At 43.3% G+C, this 21,445-nt stretch overlaps 1 protein-coding gene across 1 annotated transcript; it reads right to left on the bottom strand.

Moving 5' to 3' along the window:
* Positions 1–1,809: 1,809 nt before the first annotated feature.
* On the bottom strand, positions 1,810–20,655 carry pex16 (peroxisomal biogenesis factor 16). Its single transcript, XM_080530809.1, has 11 exons — positions 20,441–20,655; positions 19,692–19,727; positions 19,112–19,188; positions 18,643–18,776; positions 18,245–18,339; positions 18,037–18,117; positions 14,040–14,192; positions 12,593–12,665; positions 12,197–12,316; positions 4,763–4,827; positions 1,810–4,315 (listed from the first exon to the last, which is right to left on the bottom strand). Exons 1-11 carry the CDS (start codon positions 20,565–20,567, stop codon positions 4,257–4,259), a joined length of 1,020 nt encoding a protein of 339 aa, XP_080386935.1. The 5' UTR covers positions 20,568–20,655; the 3' UTR covers positions 1,810–4,256.
* Between the last annotated feature and the right edge of the window lie 790 nt (positions 20,656–21,445).

The following is a 21,445-nucleotide window of genomic DNA, read 5'->3' as shown; positions in this document are numbered from 1 at the left end:
GGTCTTGCTGACCGCCCCTTGTAGTGGAATTGTGTGGTGTCCTATGGCCTTGTGTCGGCCCGTATAATTATGCTGTGGCTCGATATGAGCGTGCTTCGCTGTGTGGCTTTATGTGCGTGCTGTGGCTCCAATAGAGCGTGCTTTTCTTTTACACAGTTTGTAATGGTAATTAGGGAAACCGGGTCTACTTATTAAACTATGCCGTCCTCCCAGTCTATGTCCGCCTGATCATCGCCCCAGTGGCGTAGCGGACGGGCCCGCAAGCGACGCACCGCGGGGGGGCCCCAGCCACTAGGGGGCCCCCTAACATTGGATCCATTTTTTTTTTTTTTTATAATTTAAGAAAATATAAAACAAAGAAAATAAGTGGCCCTTCATTGTGTCAACCTTAATTTTAATATATAGGCCTATATTTAAAAATATATACATAGTTAGCCGTATCCAATAGCAACATGACTTTGACGTCACACGTAGGCAGCGAGACACAAGGAAAATGAGCAAGCGAAAATACAATACAAAGTACAATAAGCATTATTTAGGTGGTGGTAGATTCTCTATTCGGACATTATAGCCGCTATATGTGGGACTGTCGGTCCGATATTGTAAAAAAAATAAAATAAACAAATTATGTTTACGGAAGTACATGTCTCAAGTATTATCTCGGCGGTTAGTCGAGTGAAAGAAAAACAACATACAGATGATAATTCACACAATATAATACCACGAAAGCGTACAGCACTAAACAATAACATTTATTTGGGCAGCATCATACTCAAACTCAGGCAGAAGGGCAGGGTCCGGCCAGGTTCACAGTCACAGGCTGTCAGTTTTTCTATTCTACTATTCTATTCTACTTCTGCTGTCTGCGTCTCCCTGGGTATTCCTAGACCAGATGGCAAACATTAAAGAAATGCCACAATATACCAGGACTTAAGAAACGAGATGTCCAACAAAGGATTTGACAAACCCTGGCCAATTTTACGCAACAAGTAGACTCTGATGCAGCGGAGACAGGGTTGCCAGATGGGCTGGTTTTTGGTGGATTTAGAAGTTTTTAGATTGGTTAGGTTGGAAATTCTCAATCCCATCTGGCAACCCTTAGCGGAGAGTCTACAGCTTGTATGTTTACAGATATCGCGCTGCTGTGCACACCACACTTTGTTAAAAGAAATAAAGCTTGTACTTTTCTACTTATAATACATGCTACTGATGTAGTCTACCATTTGGTTTTAGCTATTGCTCTCACTTGTTTGTAGCTTTTGCTAAGTCAAGCATTTAGAATGTAGAGTGCATATTGCGAAATTTCGCAACGTGAATAACGCATCGGCTTCTAAAAAACGCATTTTTTTTTTTACTCCGTTGCGAAAGGGCCCCCACCGCCACCTTGCGGGGGGGCCCCGGGATTTTGCGCTACGCCACTGCATCGCCCATATAAATAAAGTGGCTTTTATAATACACCTTTCTGGCTGTGTGTTTTGTGCTCTCTTGACATTTTACCAATACCCAAAAATCAGGGGACCCACGTATTTTATTACAATATCAATCAAATACACTTGCGCTAAATACAGTAGTTCTGATGACGGTATGTTTACATGCGTTCATCTAATAATAATAATAATAATAATAATAATAATAATAATAATAATACATTTTATTTATAAAAGCACTTTACATATAAAATCTCAGAGTGCTACAACACAGGAAGATAAAGCAAAAAACATTTTCAATTAAAAGGCTAAAAGGTGGGTTTTAAGGTCTCGTTTAAAAGCATCCACAGACTGTGGTGCCCTTAGGTGGTCAGGGAGAGCATTCCACAGCCTGGGAGCAGCCGAGCAGAAGGCCCGATCTCCCATGGTGCGGAGCTTGGTCCTGGGGGTCTTGAGGAGGTTGGTGGCAGTAGAACGGAGGGTGCGTGAGGAGGTCTGAGGGGTATGGAGGAGTTCCTTGAGGTAGGGGGGGGGGCAGTTCCATGGATGCACTGGTGGGTGAGGAGGGAGACCTTGAATTCAATTCTTAGGGAGACAGGGAGCCAGTGAAGTGATTTGAGGATGGGGGTGATGTAATCATATTTGCGCACCCTCATCAGGATCTCTACCAATGTCGTAGTTATATAAAGAGGAGAACGGAGCTGCGTATTAATTATTTTAGTGATTTATTGAACACATTGTGGGATTTATAAATCATTCACACATTCTCAAACGAGTACATTGTCTTCATGATCTGTGCAGTAAGACCACTGAAAGGATTTCAGAAAGCTACAATGTTTCATTTCCCATCATTAAACATATGAAATTAAGGGACTTATTCACACAGTGAAAACACAACTAGATTCCCATACTTCCAGACAGGTCCGTTGTCTTGGTAAAAACTACAAAAACGGCTGATTGGAATCTAATCCGGGGTCATGTTCAGAAAGATGCACATAGAAACTACATGACTGATCTGACTCCTTTACTTTACATGTTTGGGAAGCATGTCAGTTCTACACAATACTACAAAAAATACGACTTCTTTTTTTAACATAACACAACGTTGTGCCTTGTTGAAAGCAGCTCAGCTCTCTGGGTAAGAGGGAGCTGGCACTGCTGTAGGGTATTGTAGTCTTTCACATGAATACCCGCTGTGCCAGTCTGTCAAACAGGAGAGGACTGTAGGTAGAGGAAGTGATGTGGTACAGAAGCCATACCAGCCAGCAGGGTCACGGGTGGTTTACTAGCAGGCTACGCTACATATGTGACAGCAGCTGGCCAAACCGGGAACAAGTTGCCAACCGCCAGACTGTTCAGACTTTTATTCTGAATTTTTTAAATAAATTCAGCGTTAGGGTTGCAATGCATTGGATTCGGTGACTACTTCCCCACTACTGCCTAGTTAAGTGTAGAGTAGTGGGCATTACTCACCGAATCCATTGCAATTGCAATGTCTTTTGGCTTGACTACAGAGTGCGTCATTGATCTTCAACAACGCTGACGTGTTTCAGAATAAAAGTCAGAACGTCTTGATGGGTTGGCGACTCGTTGGGTCAGACCAGCTGCTGTCACATTCCATTCCAGAACGTTGTTCCCTCCCATCTCACCTTGTTCCCTCCCCTTCACAGACCTGAGAGGGCTGGACAGGTCTGAGGTCCTATTGCATCCAGATATCACAGTGTGGCGTATGCCTACCCCAGTCCCATCAGCTTTGTGAAGGGAAGGAGGGCAGATGCTTGGGAACAAACTGTTGAATGGACCTATCGCTAAGCCACGGCCCCTTTGAAAACTGGGACAAACAAACAACGCTTCACTGACAGTGACTGACTGACCGACCGTGACTGAATGACATTCAATGACTTACAATGGCGGGAGTTGGCAAATTTCAGATTTCTGATTTACCACAGATATTTTTGGTTAGTTTAGTATAGTTGTCAGAGTTTTCTGCCTGTAGTGACTTTTGCTGTGATATGATTGGACAATTTCTATTTTGGGGCGTGGCTTAGCGATAGGTCCATTGTATTCAGCCCCAGAGATGGAGAAGAAGAGGGAGTAGGTGACCGTTATCAATGACACACCTCAACACTGACTGAAACAAGGCCAAGTAAAAAAAAATAAAAAAAAAAGACAAGTAAATAATACTACTAATAATAACACATGATTATGTTAAAGTTCATAAGAAAATGACTGTAGAAATCAACTGTTTCACACTGGTGGTAATGCAATATGGGGTTGAACAAGTGGCCGAGTGTCCCTTTAACCACAGATCTGAGATCAGTTTAGCCACCCTCAGGCCTACACTTAGGGGGGAGGGATGAAGATATGTCTGGTCCTGGGTCAGCCCTTAGGAGAACCCCTAGTACTTTCTTCATAGAGTAGAGAAGATCTCCAGTCTGAGACGGTCTGTGTGTAGCAGGGGACGTTGGTGGACGTAGAAATCGGAGATCGCAGAAATCCACGGAACGGAATCGAACGGAATGAGGAACGGTATCGAAACACACGTGTTTGACATCGTCCCTCGTTCCATCCACGACAATTAGCCCCCATCCTCCCATTTCTACCTCCGCCACCCTCCCCTGGCGTCCCTATGTTCATAGAGCATATACTGTATAACCTGGCGTGGAATCGTAGCCGTGTAGTTTGGCCAGAGACCCTCCGCCTTAGCCCTGAACATCAGATGACTAGAACATTCTAAGGTGCGTGATTAGAATGCGATGTGCCATGGAACCTCTGGGGCCTGTCTCTCTCTCTCTCTCTCTCCCCCCCTCTGTCTCCGACCCTTCATCCTCAGCCCCAGTTGTAGAAATAGATCTTCTGCCAGGCAGGTAGGTAATCCATTAAAGGGCCTGAAAGAGGAGAGAGGGACAGACAGACAGACACACAGACAGGTCATGTGTTACCGTTTGAGGGATGAGGAGGTACTGGAGGACTACAGGGATTAGGGTCGCTTATTTATCTAGACACGGTAAGTAAGTCGGCGTTGGGGTGAGGAGGGGGTAGGTCAGGGGGTAAGGACAGGGGGTGAGGGTGTGGAGGAGAGGCTCAGGGTTGGGGCGAGGATGGGGAGGTGAGGGGGGGAGGTCTAGGTGAGGGGGGGAGGTCTAGGTGAGGGTGAGGGGGGGGGTCTAGGTGAGCGTGAGGGGGGGAGGTCTAGGTGAGCGTGAGGGGGGGAGGTCTAGGTGAGGGTGAGGGTGGGAGGTCTAGGTGAGGGTGAGGGGGGAGGTCTAGGTGAGGGTGAGGTGAGGGTGAGGGGAGGGTGAGGGGAGCTGGTCTCGACAGGGGGACAGACTCACGTGCCACCAGCCCCAGGCCCGGGACGTAGTCTGTCAGGAGTCTGAGGAGGAACAGGATCTTGGTCCTGGAGAACACACACACACACACACACACACAGCAGGTAAAAGGCCTGAGTGGCATTTGAGTGGCAAAAGTGTTGCATTTGGAAGCTGTTGCTGTGAACGCACAACTTCACAGGAGCAAATCCAGAGGGTTCACCACAAGGTGCAAGCCAATCATAAGCCTCAAGAATAGAAAGGGCAGATTAGACTTTGCCAACAAAACCTAAAAACCTAAAAAACTGTTCTGGAAGGGCATTCGTTGGACAGATGAAACTAACATCAACCTGTACCAGAATGATGGGAAGAAAAAAGTATGGAGAAGGCTTGGAACGGCTCATGATCCGAAGCATACCACATCATCTGTAAAACACGGTGGAGGCAGTGTGATGATATGGGCATACATGGCTTCCAATGGCACTGGGTCACTAGTGTTTATTGATGATGTGACAGAAGACAGCAGCAGACAGATGAATTCTGAAGTGTTTAGGGATATTCTGTCTGCTCGGATTCAGACAAATTCAGCAATGTTGATTGGATGGTGCTTCACAATACAGATGGACAATGACCAAAACATACTGCATAAGCAACCCCTGAGTTTTTTAAGGCAAAGAAGTGGAATATTCTGCAATGGCCGAGTCAATCACCTGGGGCCTCATTTATAAAGCTTGCGTACACACTAAGGTGCGTAAGCAAATTTCCCCGCAATTTTGGGATTTATAAAAACTGTGCGCACCTCTAGGCTACGCACACTGTGATCCATGCGTACGCATAGAAACTGGAGAAATGTCAACTGCGACTCCGCTGGCAGAAGGATGAAACAGGAGAAACGCTTTGAAATGGATACAATTTCCACCAACATATTAGGGCTGCAACTAACGATTATTTTGGTAGTCGACTAATCTGTCGATTATTTTTTCGATTAGTCGCGATTAGTCGTGTGGCTTTTCGCTGCGCGTAAATGGCGACGCAGAAGCATAAATCCGGCTTAACTAGCTATCTAACCTAACGTTACGCCAAGCTACAGCTGCTCACAGAGCTAGTTGACTGGCTAGCTAGCATTGCTGGCTAGACTACAGACAGCTCACGTTAGTAGGCTACGCTTGGCGCTGTTTATCTTACAGACAGCTCGCTGGTGGACTCAACATAATTGAAATAGCATTCACTTATCAAGCATCATTCATGATCATCCACCATGACTACCTGGTATTTTAATAGCGACCACCCCTCACTTCATTTCATCTCGCGTTCTCCTGGCTTCAACATGGAAAACCCCTGCTACGTAACGTTACATACAAGCGCCTCTGTCTGTCACATGCGTGCCACAGGGCAAATAAATTAATAGCACAAACGCTCATAGCATGTACAGCCCTGTCCATGAGACGTTGTTTTCCAACATGTAACAGTAAAGCTAACATTCATTACGACCCTAACAATATAACGTTAGCCAGTTGGCTAACAACGTTAGCTAAAACTTACCCAGCTGATTCTTGCATGGCTCCCGTAAAAAAAAAAAAAAAAATCCCTTTTTTTTTAATATAATTTTTTATGCGATTAGTCGACAACAACATTTCACGTCGACAAATTTTCGTAATCGATTAGTCGTGACTAGTCGACTAATCGTTGCAGCCCTACAACATATATCGAAATATTACCTCACATATTATGCGAGTGCACACAAAGAATATACGTGCACACTGCACATATCTTATTCTCCCTTGTCCTGTACCCATCACAATGTAGCCTACATATATCTTTGTTCGTATCATATAGATATTCATGCAAATATATTAACTTTTTATATTCATATTCATTGCACATAGCGCGAGGCTGGACAAGTTGAGCACCGTTCCTGATTCACTGTTCCCGAGTGCTCAGTGGGTAACGTCCCGATAAGTCCAATGATCGCAATATCCATACATTGAAGAACATGAACAAGCCCACTGTAGACAATTGACTATCATCCCCAAGCACACCCCATCTATACGGACTACGAACATTTTAAGCGCACAGACACTTTATTACTGAGCTGGGTAATTTTTTTTATACGGTGCCTTTTCCGTCCCCAGTACTAAATCATGTTGTATTTTGTCTAAATTTGGACAAATACTAATTCCATTAGGTTTTTCATGTATAGTCAATTGTTATTTATTATGAATACAATGATATGGGCTTCTAAGTTGTTGTTTTCTACATTTTAAAAGCTTTGGTTAAAGATGTAAATTGGATTTTGCATGGGATTTGGGATGTCCCCAGTGTTGTTCATTAAACTTCAATAACTCAAAAAATAACTATTAAAAACATATACATTTCCAAATATGTTATTATTATTTCATTTTCCTGATCAATATCTATTGAAATCAAATATAGTTTTTATCCATTTTCTTTTTATTTTGTACAAGAAATTAAGGGTTTGCTTACAATATTGCTCGTCCCTGCGATCACTGTCCAGCCTGTTATGCTGTGTTAATGTCCCTTTTAAAAGAAAACCATATTTCTCAATCACATCACTCTCATGAGGTGACATCACATCAGTGGAGGGGATTTCAAATGTTGTAAGCTGTGTGATTTTCTACCTCTTTTACCATCTGATTTTTATGTTTTTATCCAGTGAGTTTAATGTGGTTGACCATAACGTGTCCACCCTGTTATGCCTAAATATTGAGGAGATCAATCAAATTGAATAATTTCCAAAAAAAGTATTTAGTGCAAATTAGATTCCTCATCAAGTATTCATGGTCATTCTAGGCATTATGCTAACACAGGCAGGCTAAAGGCTAACTTTAACTCAAAATGTCCACCCTGTTAGTGTCCACCCTGTTATGTGTCCACTCTGTTCTGGAGACACTCGCCCTATTCAACTACAGAGGGTATTCTAAATAAAATACAATTTAGGTGCCTGAGCTCGACCACTATGTTTTTCAGCATGCTAGATATGTATGTCCTTTATATAATAGAACATTACAATATAGATAAATCAACAATTTATTTTTCACAAGTTATGAAGTCCAAATGGCACCGTATAAAAAAAATGACCCAGCTATCTATTATTACTAATTGCACCACCAGTGTATCTTGTCTTACTCAATCTGTAATTATTAAACAATACTTGGATGTTATGACATGTATTATCATGAATAGTAAGGTGAACAGTAGGACGAGTCACGTTTAAACTGACTCCGTTGTTGAAGCAGTCTGGAACATAGATATTATATAGACGAGAGAAGATAGTTTCGTCGTACGCAAAGCAAGAACATTTGGATTCTGATTTATAAAAGGCGCACCGCACGCGCACCGCACGCAAGTGGAATTTGCGGGCCCCTCTTCTCACACCTGCTTCCCTTTATCCCAATCAACCCTAAATGTTGCGCACGGGAACGAGCGTCTCGCCCCACCCTTTTTAACACCCATGCTTTGCCTATTATTGGTCAGTGAAATGCCCGACAGAAGGCGGAAAAAATGTCACCCACTCAATTTCTGCGCAGTAGTTCCGCTTAACGAACACATAACAATATGAAACTCTCGTATAATATCTATGTTCCAGACTGTATCGACAACGTGTTCACCTTATTATTTATGATAATACATTTCATAACATTCAAGTATTGTTTAATAATTACAGATTCAATTAAATATGATTCCCGATTAAACTGTACAACATATCTCCCTTTGTATATTATGTTAAATCATGTTTTTTCTTTTAGATTAGATTCAATCTTATTTTCATTGACAAGTACCAAGGTTGTCACAAGGAAATGCAGTTCGTCATCTAACCTGCATTGTAGAAATGCAAGCATGTTTCAAGTTTATTGTTACGTTACATTAAGAGTAAAATTCGACATTGCAGCACAAGACATAAGGCAATAGGCATAATAAAAGATAATGGTGACAATATTACAGCTAAGACAGGATACACTAGTGATCATGCAACTAGTAATAATGGATAGTTCAGTAATAAAGTGTCTGTGCGCTTTATTATTTATTATATTTTCGTAGTCCGTATACATTGGGATGGGGTGTACTTGGGGATGATAGTCAATTGTAGGGGTGTAACGGATCACGGATAATCCGTGATCTGTACGGATCGCCCCCCACGGTTCGGCACGCATGTGTACCGCGGATCAATTGCAACATTTTAACAAGTAATAATATTACTTAATATATTACTTAATATCTCTTGTAAATCACAATGTAGAGTTGCCATGAAAAGATAGACGCGACAGTTGCGTGCTTTGTTTTACTCTAAAGCGCAATGATAATGCGGAAAAAAAAGAATCCGTTGTTTACTCACTACAGCTGGAAATCCACAACAACAAGGCTGCGTTCGTAAATTCGCTCTGGAATCTGATCAGCATTCAAGGAACGCCTCTTGTCCAATCAAATTACTTGGTCCCTTTAAGACGTCGGACCCAGTGTGCGCTCCGGCGATCTCAAAGCGAATTTACGAACGCGGCCCAAGTGTATCATGGCGAGCTAGTTACGTTGTTCGGCGGAGAAGAACTCGAAATGCCTCCCTTGTCATTTAAATCCCATGTATGGGAGCACTTTGGCTTCTCTGTCAATTATGACGAGAGGCACGAAAAAGGTAGCTCGACAACTTCTGATAATGAAGGCATTTTTTTCATAACATGTTCAAAATAAGGGTTCACTTTATTATTTAGTTAAAAGTGGCATAAAACATGTTTATTCATCTGCTTTAAAGAGCCCAGTGATTCACTGCTGCAACCAGGCGCCTCCCTCTTTCATATTGCACTACTTATAATTTAAGTTGAATGTGTATTTCAGTATAATATGTAATGTTTGAGTGTAGAATATGTTTTATATATATACAGTATATATATTATATACAGTACAGGCCAAAAGTTTGGACACACCTTCTCATTCAATGTGTTTCCTTTATTTTCATGACTATTTACATTGTAGATTCTCACTGAAGGCATCAAAACTATGAATGAACACATGTGGAATGATGTACTTAACAAAAAAGTGTGAAATAACTCTAAATATGTCTTAGATTTTAGATTCCTCAAAGTAGCCACCCTTTGCTTTTTTGTTGTTAATAAAATAAAATAAATGTTGTTGTTAATAAAATATATAATAATAATATTATATACTGTATATATATATATATAATAACATATTATTATTAACACATATTATATTTAATATTATTATTATATATTTTATTAACAACAAAAAAGCAAAGGGTGGCTACTAAGACATATTTAGAGTTATTTCACACTTTATTGTTAAATACATAATTCCTATGTGTTCATTCATAGTTTTGATGCCTTCAGTGAGAATCTACAATGTACCAAATAGTCATGAAAATAAAGGAAACGCATTGAATGAGAAGATGTGTCCAAACTTTTGGCCTGTACTGTATATATATTACCAGTTTTGACATCTTGAATGTTGTTGGGTTTTTTCACATAATAAAAGTGGTGTTTTTACAGAACTCAAGGAAAAAGCAGTTTTTATAAAAATAAAAATGTTTTGTGTTGATCCGAAAAATTATCCAATCCGTGACTCAAAAACCGTGACCCGATCCGATCCGTGAGTTAGGTGATCCGTTACACCCCTAGTCAATTGTCTACAGTGGGCCTGTTCATGTTCTTCAATGTATGGATATTGCAATCATTGGATTTATCGGGATGTTACCCACTGAGTACTCGGGAACAGTGAATCAGGAACGGTGCTCAACTTGTCCAGCCTCGCGCTATGCCTCGCGCCCTTATGAAGAGGTACATTAAGCCCAATTACAGTGAAGCCAATGCGGACGGTGGTCAACCTCGCGCTATGTGCAATGAATATGAATGCAAAAAGCTAATATATATGCATGAATATCAATATGATATGTACAGTAAAGATATATGTATATAGTGTGATGCGTACAAGACAAAGACGAATAAGATATGTGCAGTGTGCACGTATCCTTTGTGTGCACTCCTTCATAACACGTGAGAGGCAATATTTCTTATGTCGGTGGAAATGGTATCCATTTCAAAGCGTTTCTCCTCTTTCATCTTTCTGCCAGCGGAGTCGCAGTTGCTCATTTCTCCAGTTTCTATGCGTACGCATGGGTGCCAGTGTGCTTAGAGGTGCGCACAGTTTCACGCCAAGTTCCTTTTTTATAAATCCCAAATTTGCGGGAACATTTACGTACGCATGTACGTACGCAAGTCACAATCAGATTCTAACCTTTCCATTATGGGCAAGACCAAAACGTTTTATAAGGAAGTCAGGGACAAGATTGTATACCTGCACAAGGCTGGAATGGGCTACAAGACCATCAGCAAGCAGCTTGTTGAGAAGGAGACAACTGTTGTGCGATTATTTGAAAATGACAAAAAGATAAAATAACCATCAATCGCCCTCGGTCGGGGGCGATGATCATGAAATGCATCTGCGTTTCCTTGTCTTAGTACTTCTCAATGACAATAAGGTTGAATCTAATCTAATCTAAAAAGAGAAATGATTTAGTATAATAACTACAAAGCAAGGTATGTTTTTGCAAAACAACCTCTCAAATGTTGTAGTTTAATCGGGAATCATATTTAATTGGATCTGTAATTATTATACATATTATACCAATACTTGGATGTTATGACATTATCATAAATAATAAGGTAAACAGTAGGACGAATCACGTTTAAAATGATTCCGTTGTCGATGCAGTCTAGAACATGTTATATGGTCTGGCGAGAACGTTCGTTGCGCGGAAATTGACTGCGTTTGACTGACCATTTATATGCAACGTTTGCAGGAAAAGTGCTATACAAATACAAAGTTATTATTATTATTATAGGCAACTATGGGCGTCAAAAAGGGTGGGACAAGACTCTCGTTCACGTGTGCAACATTAGAGTTGATTGTGATTCATAAAGGGAAGCAGGCGTGGAACTTGCAAATTCCACTGGCGTGCGCACCGTTTTATAAATCCAAATGTTGGTGACGTAAATGTTCTTGCTTTGCAAAGGTGCGTAGGTACGCAAAGCGTAGGTACGCAAAGCTTTATAAATGAGGCCCCTGATCTCAACCCGATCGAGCATGCATGAAGACAAAACTAAAGGCAGAAAGACCCACGAACAAACAACAACTGAAGACTGCTGCAGTAAAGGCCTGGCAAAGAATCACAAAGGAGGAAACTCAGTATTTGGTGATGTCCATGGGTTCCAGACTTCAGGCAGTCATTGCCTGCAAAGGACTCTCAACAAAGTATTAAGTAATTAGTGTGTGTGTGTGTGTGTGTGTGTGTGTGTGTGTGTGTGTGTATGTGTGTGCTCCTGAATGTATGTGTCTGTAGCTGTGTGTGTGTGTGCGCAGTCTGTGTGTGTGTGTGTGTGTGCGTGCGTGCGTGTGTGTGTGTGTGTGTAGAAGGTTCCAGGTACGTACTCAGAGTACTTGTCGTAGAAGGGCGAGCGCAGCAGGTAGTAGAGCAGCAGGAAGCCCCGCCTCCTCATCTCCGCACGCTCACGACGACTCAGAACCCTCTGATCCCTCAGCAGCCCGAAGCTAGGAACACACACACACACACACACACACACACACAGACTGTTAACACACGTCTCCCCTCCTGTCTCATCCCACCTCTCTTTTTCTTTCTACACACACACACACACACACACCTTCTACATTCTGGAGTTAATGTGTGACTAGGACACTCTTCAAATATCTAACCAATTCCCCTTATGTGTGTGTGTGTGTGTGAGAGAGTGTGTGTGTGTGAGAGAGAGAATGTATTTGTGTCTGTCTGAGTGTGTGTGTCCGAGTGTGTGTGTGTATGTGTACCTAGTTATATCCAGGAGTCCAGACACCAGCCAGGGCTTCCAGGAGCGCCCCCCACACACACCCAGGCAGAGCACTGGAACAGCTCAGCTCAGGAAAACACACACACTCAGACTCTCTCTCTCTCTCTCTCTCTCTCTCTCTCTCTCTCTCTCACCACACACACACACACACACACACACACACACACACACACACACACACATCCTTCTGGACACACGTCAGTCACCCCGCTAGGCACTCCTTAGAAACACTCCAGGTCGTTTCTTTGACCGACCAACAGAGTCAGTAACCAATCAGCTGGGGCCATTAACACTAGAACAGCCGTGGGTGGGGCCATTAACACTAGAACAGCCGTGGGTGGGGTCATTAACACTAGAACAGCCATGGGTGGGGTCATTAACACTAGAACAGCTATGGGTGGGGTCATTAACACGAGAACAGCCGTAGGTGGGGCCATTAACACTAGAACAGCCGTAGGTGGGACCATTAACACTAGAACAGCCGTGGGTGGGGCCATTAACACTAGAACAGCCGTGGGTGGGGCCAATAACACTAGAACAGCCGTGAGTGGGGTCATTAACACTAGAACAGCCATGGGTGGGGCCATTAACACTAGAACAGCCATGGTGGGGTCATTAACACTAGAACAGTCATGGGTGGGGCCATTAACACTAGAACAGCCGTGGGTGGGGCCATTAACACTAGAACAGCCGTGGGTGGGGCCAATAACACTAGAACAGCCGTGGGTGGGGTCATTAACACTAGAACAGCCATGGGTGGGGCCATTAACACTAGAACAGCCATGGTGGGGTCATTAACACTAGAACAGTCATGGGTGGGGCCATTAACACTAGAACAGCCATGGGTGGGGTCATTTGACCATGTGAGTAAATTAAATGTTATGTCTTTGCACTCGATCAAATTTCAGGACCCTCCTTTCATGACTTTTCCTAGATATGTGGTGTTCTACCACCCAGTATCCTTACATTTTCAACATCATGTCAGGATGAGCTAGTATGAAGATATTTAGCAGTTTTTCTGTGTAGGAGGCAGGCTAATTTATGAGGCGCACCAACTAGTGGTCGTTGTGTGTAAGTAGAAGCTTCCCATTGTAAAGACTATGGTCATGTGACCCCCGAGGTGGCGCCAAGAGTATGTGAAATGGGCATGGCTGTCCTAGTGTTAGGTAGGTATAGGTGGTTGTGTGTGTGTGTGTGGTTAACAGAGGAGGATACAGTGTGTGTGTGTGTGTGTGGTTAACAGAGGAGGATACAGTGTGTGTGTGTGTGTGTATGTGTGTGGTTAACAGAGGAGGATACAGTGTGTGTGTGTGTGTGGTTAACAGAGGAGGATACAGTGTGTGTGTGTGTGTGTGTGTGTGTGTGTGTGTGTGGTTAACAGAGGAGGATACAGTGTGTGTGTGTGTGCGGTTAACAGAGGAGGATACAGTGCACCAGAGGGCGTCCGATGTTCAGGGTCTCTGCCAGCATCTCCTGCAGCCCCAGGGGGGTGGGGTCACCGTGGGGCTCCTCCTCCCTGCCGTGGCCACGCCTCTTCTCCCTCCGGGGGGCGCCCCACAGCCGCGCCTGCAGAGAGGGGGCTGGGAGAGACAGAGGGAAGAGTGCGGTGTGGTGTGCGTGTGTGGTGCGGTGTGTGTATATGTTTATGTATGGTGTGTGTGTGTGTGTGTGTATATGTTTATGTATGGTGTGTGTGTATATGTTTATGTATGGTGTGTGTGTGTGTGTGTACAGTGGGGCAAAAAAGTATTTAGTCAGCCACCAATTGTGCAAGTTCTCCCACTTAAAAAGATGAGAGAGGCCTGTAATTTTCATCATAGGTACACTTCAACTATGAGAGACAATGAGAAAAACAATCCAGAAAATCACATTGTCTGATTTTTAAATAATTTATTTGCAAATTATGGTGGAAAATAAGTATTTGATAGATAACAAAAGTTCATCTCAATACTTTGTTATATACCCTTTGTTGGCAATGACAGAGGTCAAATGTTTTCTGTAAGTCTTCACAAGGTTTTCACACACTGTTGCTGGTATTTTGGCCCATTCCTCCATGCAGATCTCCTCTAGAGCAGTGATGTTTTGGGGCTGTTGCTGGGCAACACAGACTTTCAACTCCCTCCAAAGATTTTCTATGGGGTTGAGATCTGGAGACTGGCTAGGCCACTCCAGGACCTTGAAATGCTTCTTACGAAGCCACTCCTTCGTTGCCCGGGCGGTGTGTTTGGGATCATTGTCATGCTGAAAGACCCAGCCACGTTTCATCTTCAATGCCCTTGCTGATGGAAGGAGATTTTCACTCAAAATATCACGATACATGGCCCCATTCATTCTTTCCTTTACACTGATCAGTCGTCCTGGTCCCTTTGCAGAAAAACAGCCCCAAAGCATGATGTTTCCACCCCCATGCTTCACAGTAGGTATGGTGTTCTTTGGATGCAACTCAGCATTCTTTCTCCTCCAAACACGACGAGTTGAGTTTTTACCAACAAGTTCTATTTTGGTTTCATCTGACCATATGACATTCTCCCAATCCTCTTCTGGATCATCCAAATTCTCTCAAGCAAACTTCAGACGGGCCTGGACATGTACTGGCTTAAGCAGGGGGACACGTCTGGCACTGCAGGATTTGAGTACCTGGCGGCGTAGTGTGTTACTGATGGTAGCCTTTGTTACTTTGGTCCCAGCTCTCTGCGGGTCATTCACTAGGTCCCCCCGTGTGGTTCTGGGATTTTTGCTCACCGTTCTTGTGATCATTTTGACCCCACGGGGTGAGATCTTGCGTGGAGCCCCAGATCGAGGGAGATTATCAGTGGTCTTGTATGTCTTCCGTTTTCTAATACACCTCGTTCCAAATGATTATGCAAATTATATTTTTCTCAGATTTTCCTAAATAGTCGATGCAAATGACAATCAGTATAATTTTCAAGTCATCAACCGTTAGAGTATAATTCAAATTTTATTGAACAAACCTCCCAATGATAACAGTATTATTTTTTTGCAAAGAATACCTCTGTGTCATTGGCTGCTATAGGCATAAAAGGAGAGAAACTCATGGTGTGGCCCCCATCTTCCCCTGACCTCAACCCTATTGAGAACCTTTGGAGCATCCTCAAGCAAAATATATATGAGGGTGGGAGGCAGTTCACATCAAAACAGCAGCTCTGGGAGGCTATTCTGGCATCCTGCATAGAAATTCAAGCAGAAACTGTCCAAAAACTCACTCAAGTTCAATGGATGCAAGAATTGTGAAGGTGATATCAAAGAAGGGGTCCTATGTTAACATGTAACTTGACCTGTTAAGATGTTTTTGTTTGAAATAGCTTTTGATTTCAGTAAATATGACCTCCTAATATGACCTCCTAACCCTAAATTCATCAAATTACCATTTTTAGTTCTTTACAACCTATAAAATGTTTTGAAACTCTGTTGTGCATAATAATTTGGAACAGTGCATTTTGAGTTTTTTATTTTAAAAAATTATACTGTTATCATTGGGAGGTTTGTTCAATACAATTTGAATTATACTCTAACGGTTGATGACTTGAAAATTATACTGATTGTCATTTGCATCGACTATTTAGGAAAATCTGAGAAAAATATAATTTGCATAATCATTTGGAACGAGGTGTAAATGCTCCCACAGTTGATTTCTTCACACCAAGCTGCTTACCTATTGCAGATTCAGTCTTCCCAGCCTGGTGCAGGTCTACAATTTTGTTTCTGGTGTCCTTTGACAGCTCTTTGGTCTTGGCCATAGTGGAGTTTGGAGTGTGACTGTTTGAGGTTGTGGACAGGTGTCTTTTATACTGATAACAAGTTCAAACAGGTGCCATTAATACAGGAGGAGTGGAGGACAGAGGAGCCTCTTATGGCGCTTTTCCATTATCGGCCCGGCTCGCTTCGGCACGCTTCGGCACGCTTTTGAACAGTTCTGGTTTTCCACTATACACAACAGACCAGGAACGAGTAGGAGGAGTAGGAGATAGTAGGCGGAGTTACGCGTCATAAAAGCGCGCCATGGTGGTGACGTATATTTTCACGAGACACAACAACAGCGACATGGAGGAACTTGAAGCTATCGTATACTTTTTCCTCGGCATGTGGTATATTATTAACCGTGATTTTTTGGAGAGAAAGAGAAAGAGAGAGAGGAAGAGAGAGGAAGCTATGTACACATAATAAAGTCATGTTTTTTGAACCCTTAAAACCACTGCCTTCACTTGTCTGCTTTATGAACTGTAGTATCATTGTGTGCCGTGTTATTCACGGACAAACACGGTGCCCAGAGGCACCCTTTGCGGGTTAACTGTGATCTACCGTGGGTTAGGATAACAATTCAAACGTGTCCGGATAGGGGAGAGGACAGGGAATCTGAAACCATTTGAATGGTGTCGATACGACACTGTTATCACGGTTGACACAGCGCGGAGCGAATTCCCTGGTAGAAATTGTCTGTCCCCCCGCTGATATCCTCCATGACGTGCTGCTGCTTAGAGCAGCGGGTGAACGCCCGGTTCATTGAGTTTACGGTTAAAAGCATATCTTCTCGGGGTGTCAGCGCGGTGGTTAAGGGCTCAAAATGACCGTATACCGATGGTGAAGTTAGCAAAGGAGTATTGTGTTTGTACCACCTCCATAGCCGGTGTTATTCACGGGCAAAGACGGTGCATAATAGCGATTTTTGTGTTCTATGATGCATTGAAATGACATTAAACTAAGATAATACGATGGTCAGCATCATTTTTCGAATCTTTATTAATAAGCTATTACAGAAACTGTAGTGACATTTTCCAAGAGCGAATGTGGTATTTAAAGATGGCGGTTAGCGAAGAAATCTATGAACATGGGATGACGATTTCCATTGACCAATCAACGGTGTGCAGCGTCACACGTCACACGCAGCCTGGCAAAAAGGTTCCGGGTCTCAAAAAAGGTTCCTGGGCACGATGGGTAGCTAAAGAAGCGACCCGACCCGACCCGACCCGACCCGACCCAGGCCGACAAATGGAAAAGCGCCAAAGAAGCAGGCCAGCCCGGGCTGACCCGGGTCAGCACCGTAGTGGAAAAGCCCCATTAAAGAAGAAGTTACAGGTCTGTGAGAGCCAGAAATCTTGCTTGTTTGTAGGTGACCAAATACTTATTTTACAGAGGAACTTACCAATTAATTCATTAAAAATCCTACAATGTGATTTCCTGGATTCATTCTGTCTCTCATAGTTGAAGTGTACCTATGATGAAAATTACAGGCCTCTCTCATCTTTTTAAGTGGGAGAACCTGCACAATTGGTGGCTGACTTTTTTGCCCCACTGTATATGTTTATGTATGGTGTGTGTGTGTGTGTGTGTGTGTGTGTGTATATGTTTATGTATGGTGTGTGTGTGTGTGTGTGTGTGTGTGTGTGTGTGTGTGTGTGGTCGTACCACTGCCCAGGGCTCTCATCACCCTCCCTGACCGCTGGCCCACGAACGCCGGGTCCTCTTGCTGGTCCTCGGGGTCCTCCTCTAGGAGGCAGAAAGAACACACACACTTATAGGGATGTGTCACAGTGGGACGGGGCTCCGTTCAACCCCGCCAGGGTGTGTGACCCCAAGTGTGTGACGTCCCCTGTGACGTCCGGTGAACTCTGACCTCCGGTGGCGATGTCTCTGTCCAGGGGGATGATGGGAGGAGAGGTCTGGATGCCTGACTTGTACCAGAACAGAAGCAGGGAACGCAGGATGGCTCTGTGGAGGAGAGGAGAGAGGAGGAGGGGAGGGGAGGGGAGGAGAGGAGGAGGGGAGGGGAGGGGAGGGGAGGGGAGGGGAGAGGAGAGGAGGGGAGAGGAGGAGAGAGAGACAAAGGAAAACACTTTAGGTGTGTGAGTGATTGAGTGTGTGTGAGATAGAGAGAGCGAGAGTGTGAGTGAGTGCGTGTGTGTGTGTGTGTGTGTGTGAAAGAGAGACAGTGTGTGTGAAAGAGACAGTATGTGTGTGTGTGTGTGAAAGAGAGACAGTATGTGTGTGTGTGTGTGTGTGTGTGTGGCTTACTTGGCAATCTGGATGAGCACTATGAGGAGCCACCGGCCCCCCTCCCCCCACAGTTTAGCGGTCCCCATCTCCAGAAACACCTCCACGTACTCCATCACTGACAGCCAGGTCAGGAGCCTCTGCTGGGACAGGGACTGGACACACATACACACGGTGTGAGAGAGAGACTGGACACAACACAAACAAAATGCATGCTGCCCAGAAACAGCCCAGTAACAGCCCAGTAACAACACAGTAACAACACAGTAACAACACAGTAACAACACAGTAACAACACAGTAACAACACAGTAACAACACAGTAACAACACAGTAACAACACAGTAACAACACAGTAACAACACAGTAACAACACAGTAACACCACAGTAACACCACAGTAACACCACAGTAACAACACAGTAACAACACAGTAACAACACAGTAACACCACAGTAACAACACAGTAACACCACAGTAACAGTAGCTAACCGCAGGGAGGGTGCCACACAGTCCTTTGCGTAGGATGCCATCGTTCAGCAGCACCAGCAGGTTGGAGGCAGAGTACACTACCACACAGAAACATAAAAGTGATAGCCTGCTATGATCAGTGTAAGTGCTACAGTCATTCTACTGCTATTCGGTTGTTAAGTCGTGACTTGTTTCCGGGTCCAACGTTGGCTGAGGCGCTCTCTTCGAAATGCCGCAGTAATAATAATAGCCTAATTCATTATATGTGTATAGCGCTTTTTCGAGGCTCAAAGACGCTGACAATATTGGAAAAACGTGAAAGTGCTGTGTCCCTTGTTGTATGAATAGATCCGAGTCTAAAAAACGATTGAACTGTCATTCTACCGCTTTAGTACACTGGTACTCTGGTGCAGGGAATTTTTTAATTTGGACCCGGAAATTGCTAAACGTCACGCGTGACATCAGACTTAACAACCGAATACTACCACGATATCAACTTGGCTTTGATGGAATTTGAGTTCATGTTGAGTTGAGACTTGTTTCGCCAATTTAGGTAAATGTCTCGGCTGCTGCAGGCTTCTAGAGTCTTTTCTATACTCACCCAGTTCAGAGAGCTCATGGGAGTCTGCAAACCGCCCTGCAAGAGACACACAAAAACATAACGTGTGGTTAGGCTACACTTGTGTTCTGAATAGGGTTAGGTCACTTGTGTGACAAAAGTGATACTTTTGATTCTAGAACAGCATTTGTCGTATGAGGTGGTTCTCAACATTTACGTCTCCAAGACCCCCTACGTAGGAGGTAGGCCTAACATTATTCTAAGAATAAACGTAAACTTAGTAGTGAACATAGTTAGGCCTGTCTTTGTTTTATCCTCTTGCTAGGGCTCCTGACATTTTCGACCGAGATCACTTGAGTCAGTTATTGTGAATCCTGTCCTTCCAGTCTCTGATGATTGTTCTAAGAAAATGTTTTAGGCGGTCGCTCTTCTTCACTGTGGCTACCAACTTCAAAGTGAAATAAAACTACAAATATGGCTATCCTGTTCTGTTTACTCATATATTTTGACCCTTCATCATACCCACTTCGCAGACCACCGACAACTCTCTGTGGCCCCCCGGTGGAGAATTTAAGTCGGCTTAGGCTATGCAACATTGGCATGGCTGATAAACTGCATATCTCCATGTATCTACTGACTTGACAACCCATTGAATAATTTTGTTGGGTTGTAACCATTTGGTGATCAGGGTGCAGATCATAACGATATGCCACATACAATGTGCTGCTGTCTAAACTGTGCTCAGCACATGGTGTCCGAACCACGTCTTGTCCAAGTCAGAGGATGTTTACCTGCGATGAGGTAGGACAGGGTCCGGACCGCGCTCTCCAGCTGGGCGGTGGCGGCAGGGTTCTTGGTCACGTAGTCCCGGTACCGCTCATAGAGACGCCTCACTTTCTCAAAGTACTGAGCAGACATCGCACGTCTCTAAAATGGTTCTGAAATACCAAAAGAAGTACTGGGTCACCATTCAGACATGGCACACATCACATCTCCACCAGACGGAGAACACTTCCGCATTGACCGTCGCTTCCTGTGACAGCGAGAGAACTTCCAGACTTTTTTTTTTTTAAAAGAGACACGACTTATGAATGAATGAATGGTCTTTATTGTCATTAATATAGTACAGGTACCATACAACGAAATTTGGGAGGGGGGGCTCCCCTGGTGCTAGGGGAAAAAATACTAAAATCAAGAAGGGAAAAGAGCTGGTTTACATAAATAAAGGCTATACACTATCCACTATACTATACTATACAAATAAAACACTGTGCTGTACTCTATGCTATGCTATACCTATTCTAACATTTCCTATCTCTGAACCTTATGTACCCGAGGGTTGTCATATTGCACATAGTATTTTTGCACATTCATTTAAAGTGTCGCAGTTTGCAGGTTTGAAATGTTCACAGTTGTGTTTCAGTATTGCACTTGATTACAATCTAGTAGCTGTCATCAAATTGTCTAGATTGATATAGATATATATTAATTAATTAATATTCAGAGATGGAATTTGGAAGTGAAGTAAATTCCTCAATTAGGAATAAAATCGAAACGTTTATTACTAGCCGATGTGTGAAAGAATTTGAAAGAGACCGAAGAAGAATTTGAAAGTAGGTCATCGGCCTATATTATATATATATATATATATATATATATATATATATATATATATATATATATATATATATATAGGGTTAGGGTTAGTCTCTTTCAGAGGGCCTTGTAAAACACCTTAAATGACCATCTATTTTGAATGGAAAACTGAATAGCTTCGTTATATAATCTGAACACCC

Source organism: Nansenia antarctica (assembly GCF_963989245.1).
Source record: "Nansenia antarctica genome assembly, chromosome: 5".
NCBI classification, from domain to species: Eukaryota; Metazoa; Chordata; class Actinopteri; order Argentiniformes; family Microstomatidae; genus Nansenia; species Nansenia antarctica.
Note: the sequence above shows the minus strand (reverse complement) of the source record. Positions and strands in the feature narration are given on the sequence as shown.

Bases quoted from the DNA above. Each gene is read 5' to 3' on its own strand.
- pex16 (XM_080530809.1), bottom strand. From the start codon at position 20,567: ATGTCTGCTCAGTACTTTGAGAAAGTGAGGCGTCTCTATGAGCGGTAC. The intron at 12,666-14,039 runs GTATCCTCCTCT...GAGCTGTTCCAG, and splicing joins CGGACGCCCTCTGGTGCACT to TGCTCTGCCTGGGTGTGTGT. The intron at 4,316-4,762 runs GTGAGTCTGTCC...CTCCTCTTTCAG, and splicing joins GGGCCTGGGGCTGGTGGCAC to GCCCTTTAATGGATTACCTA.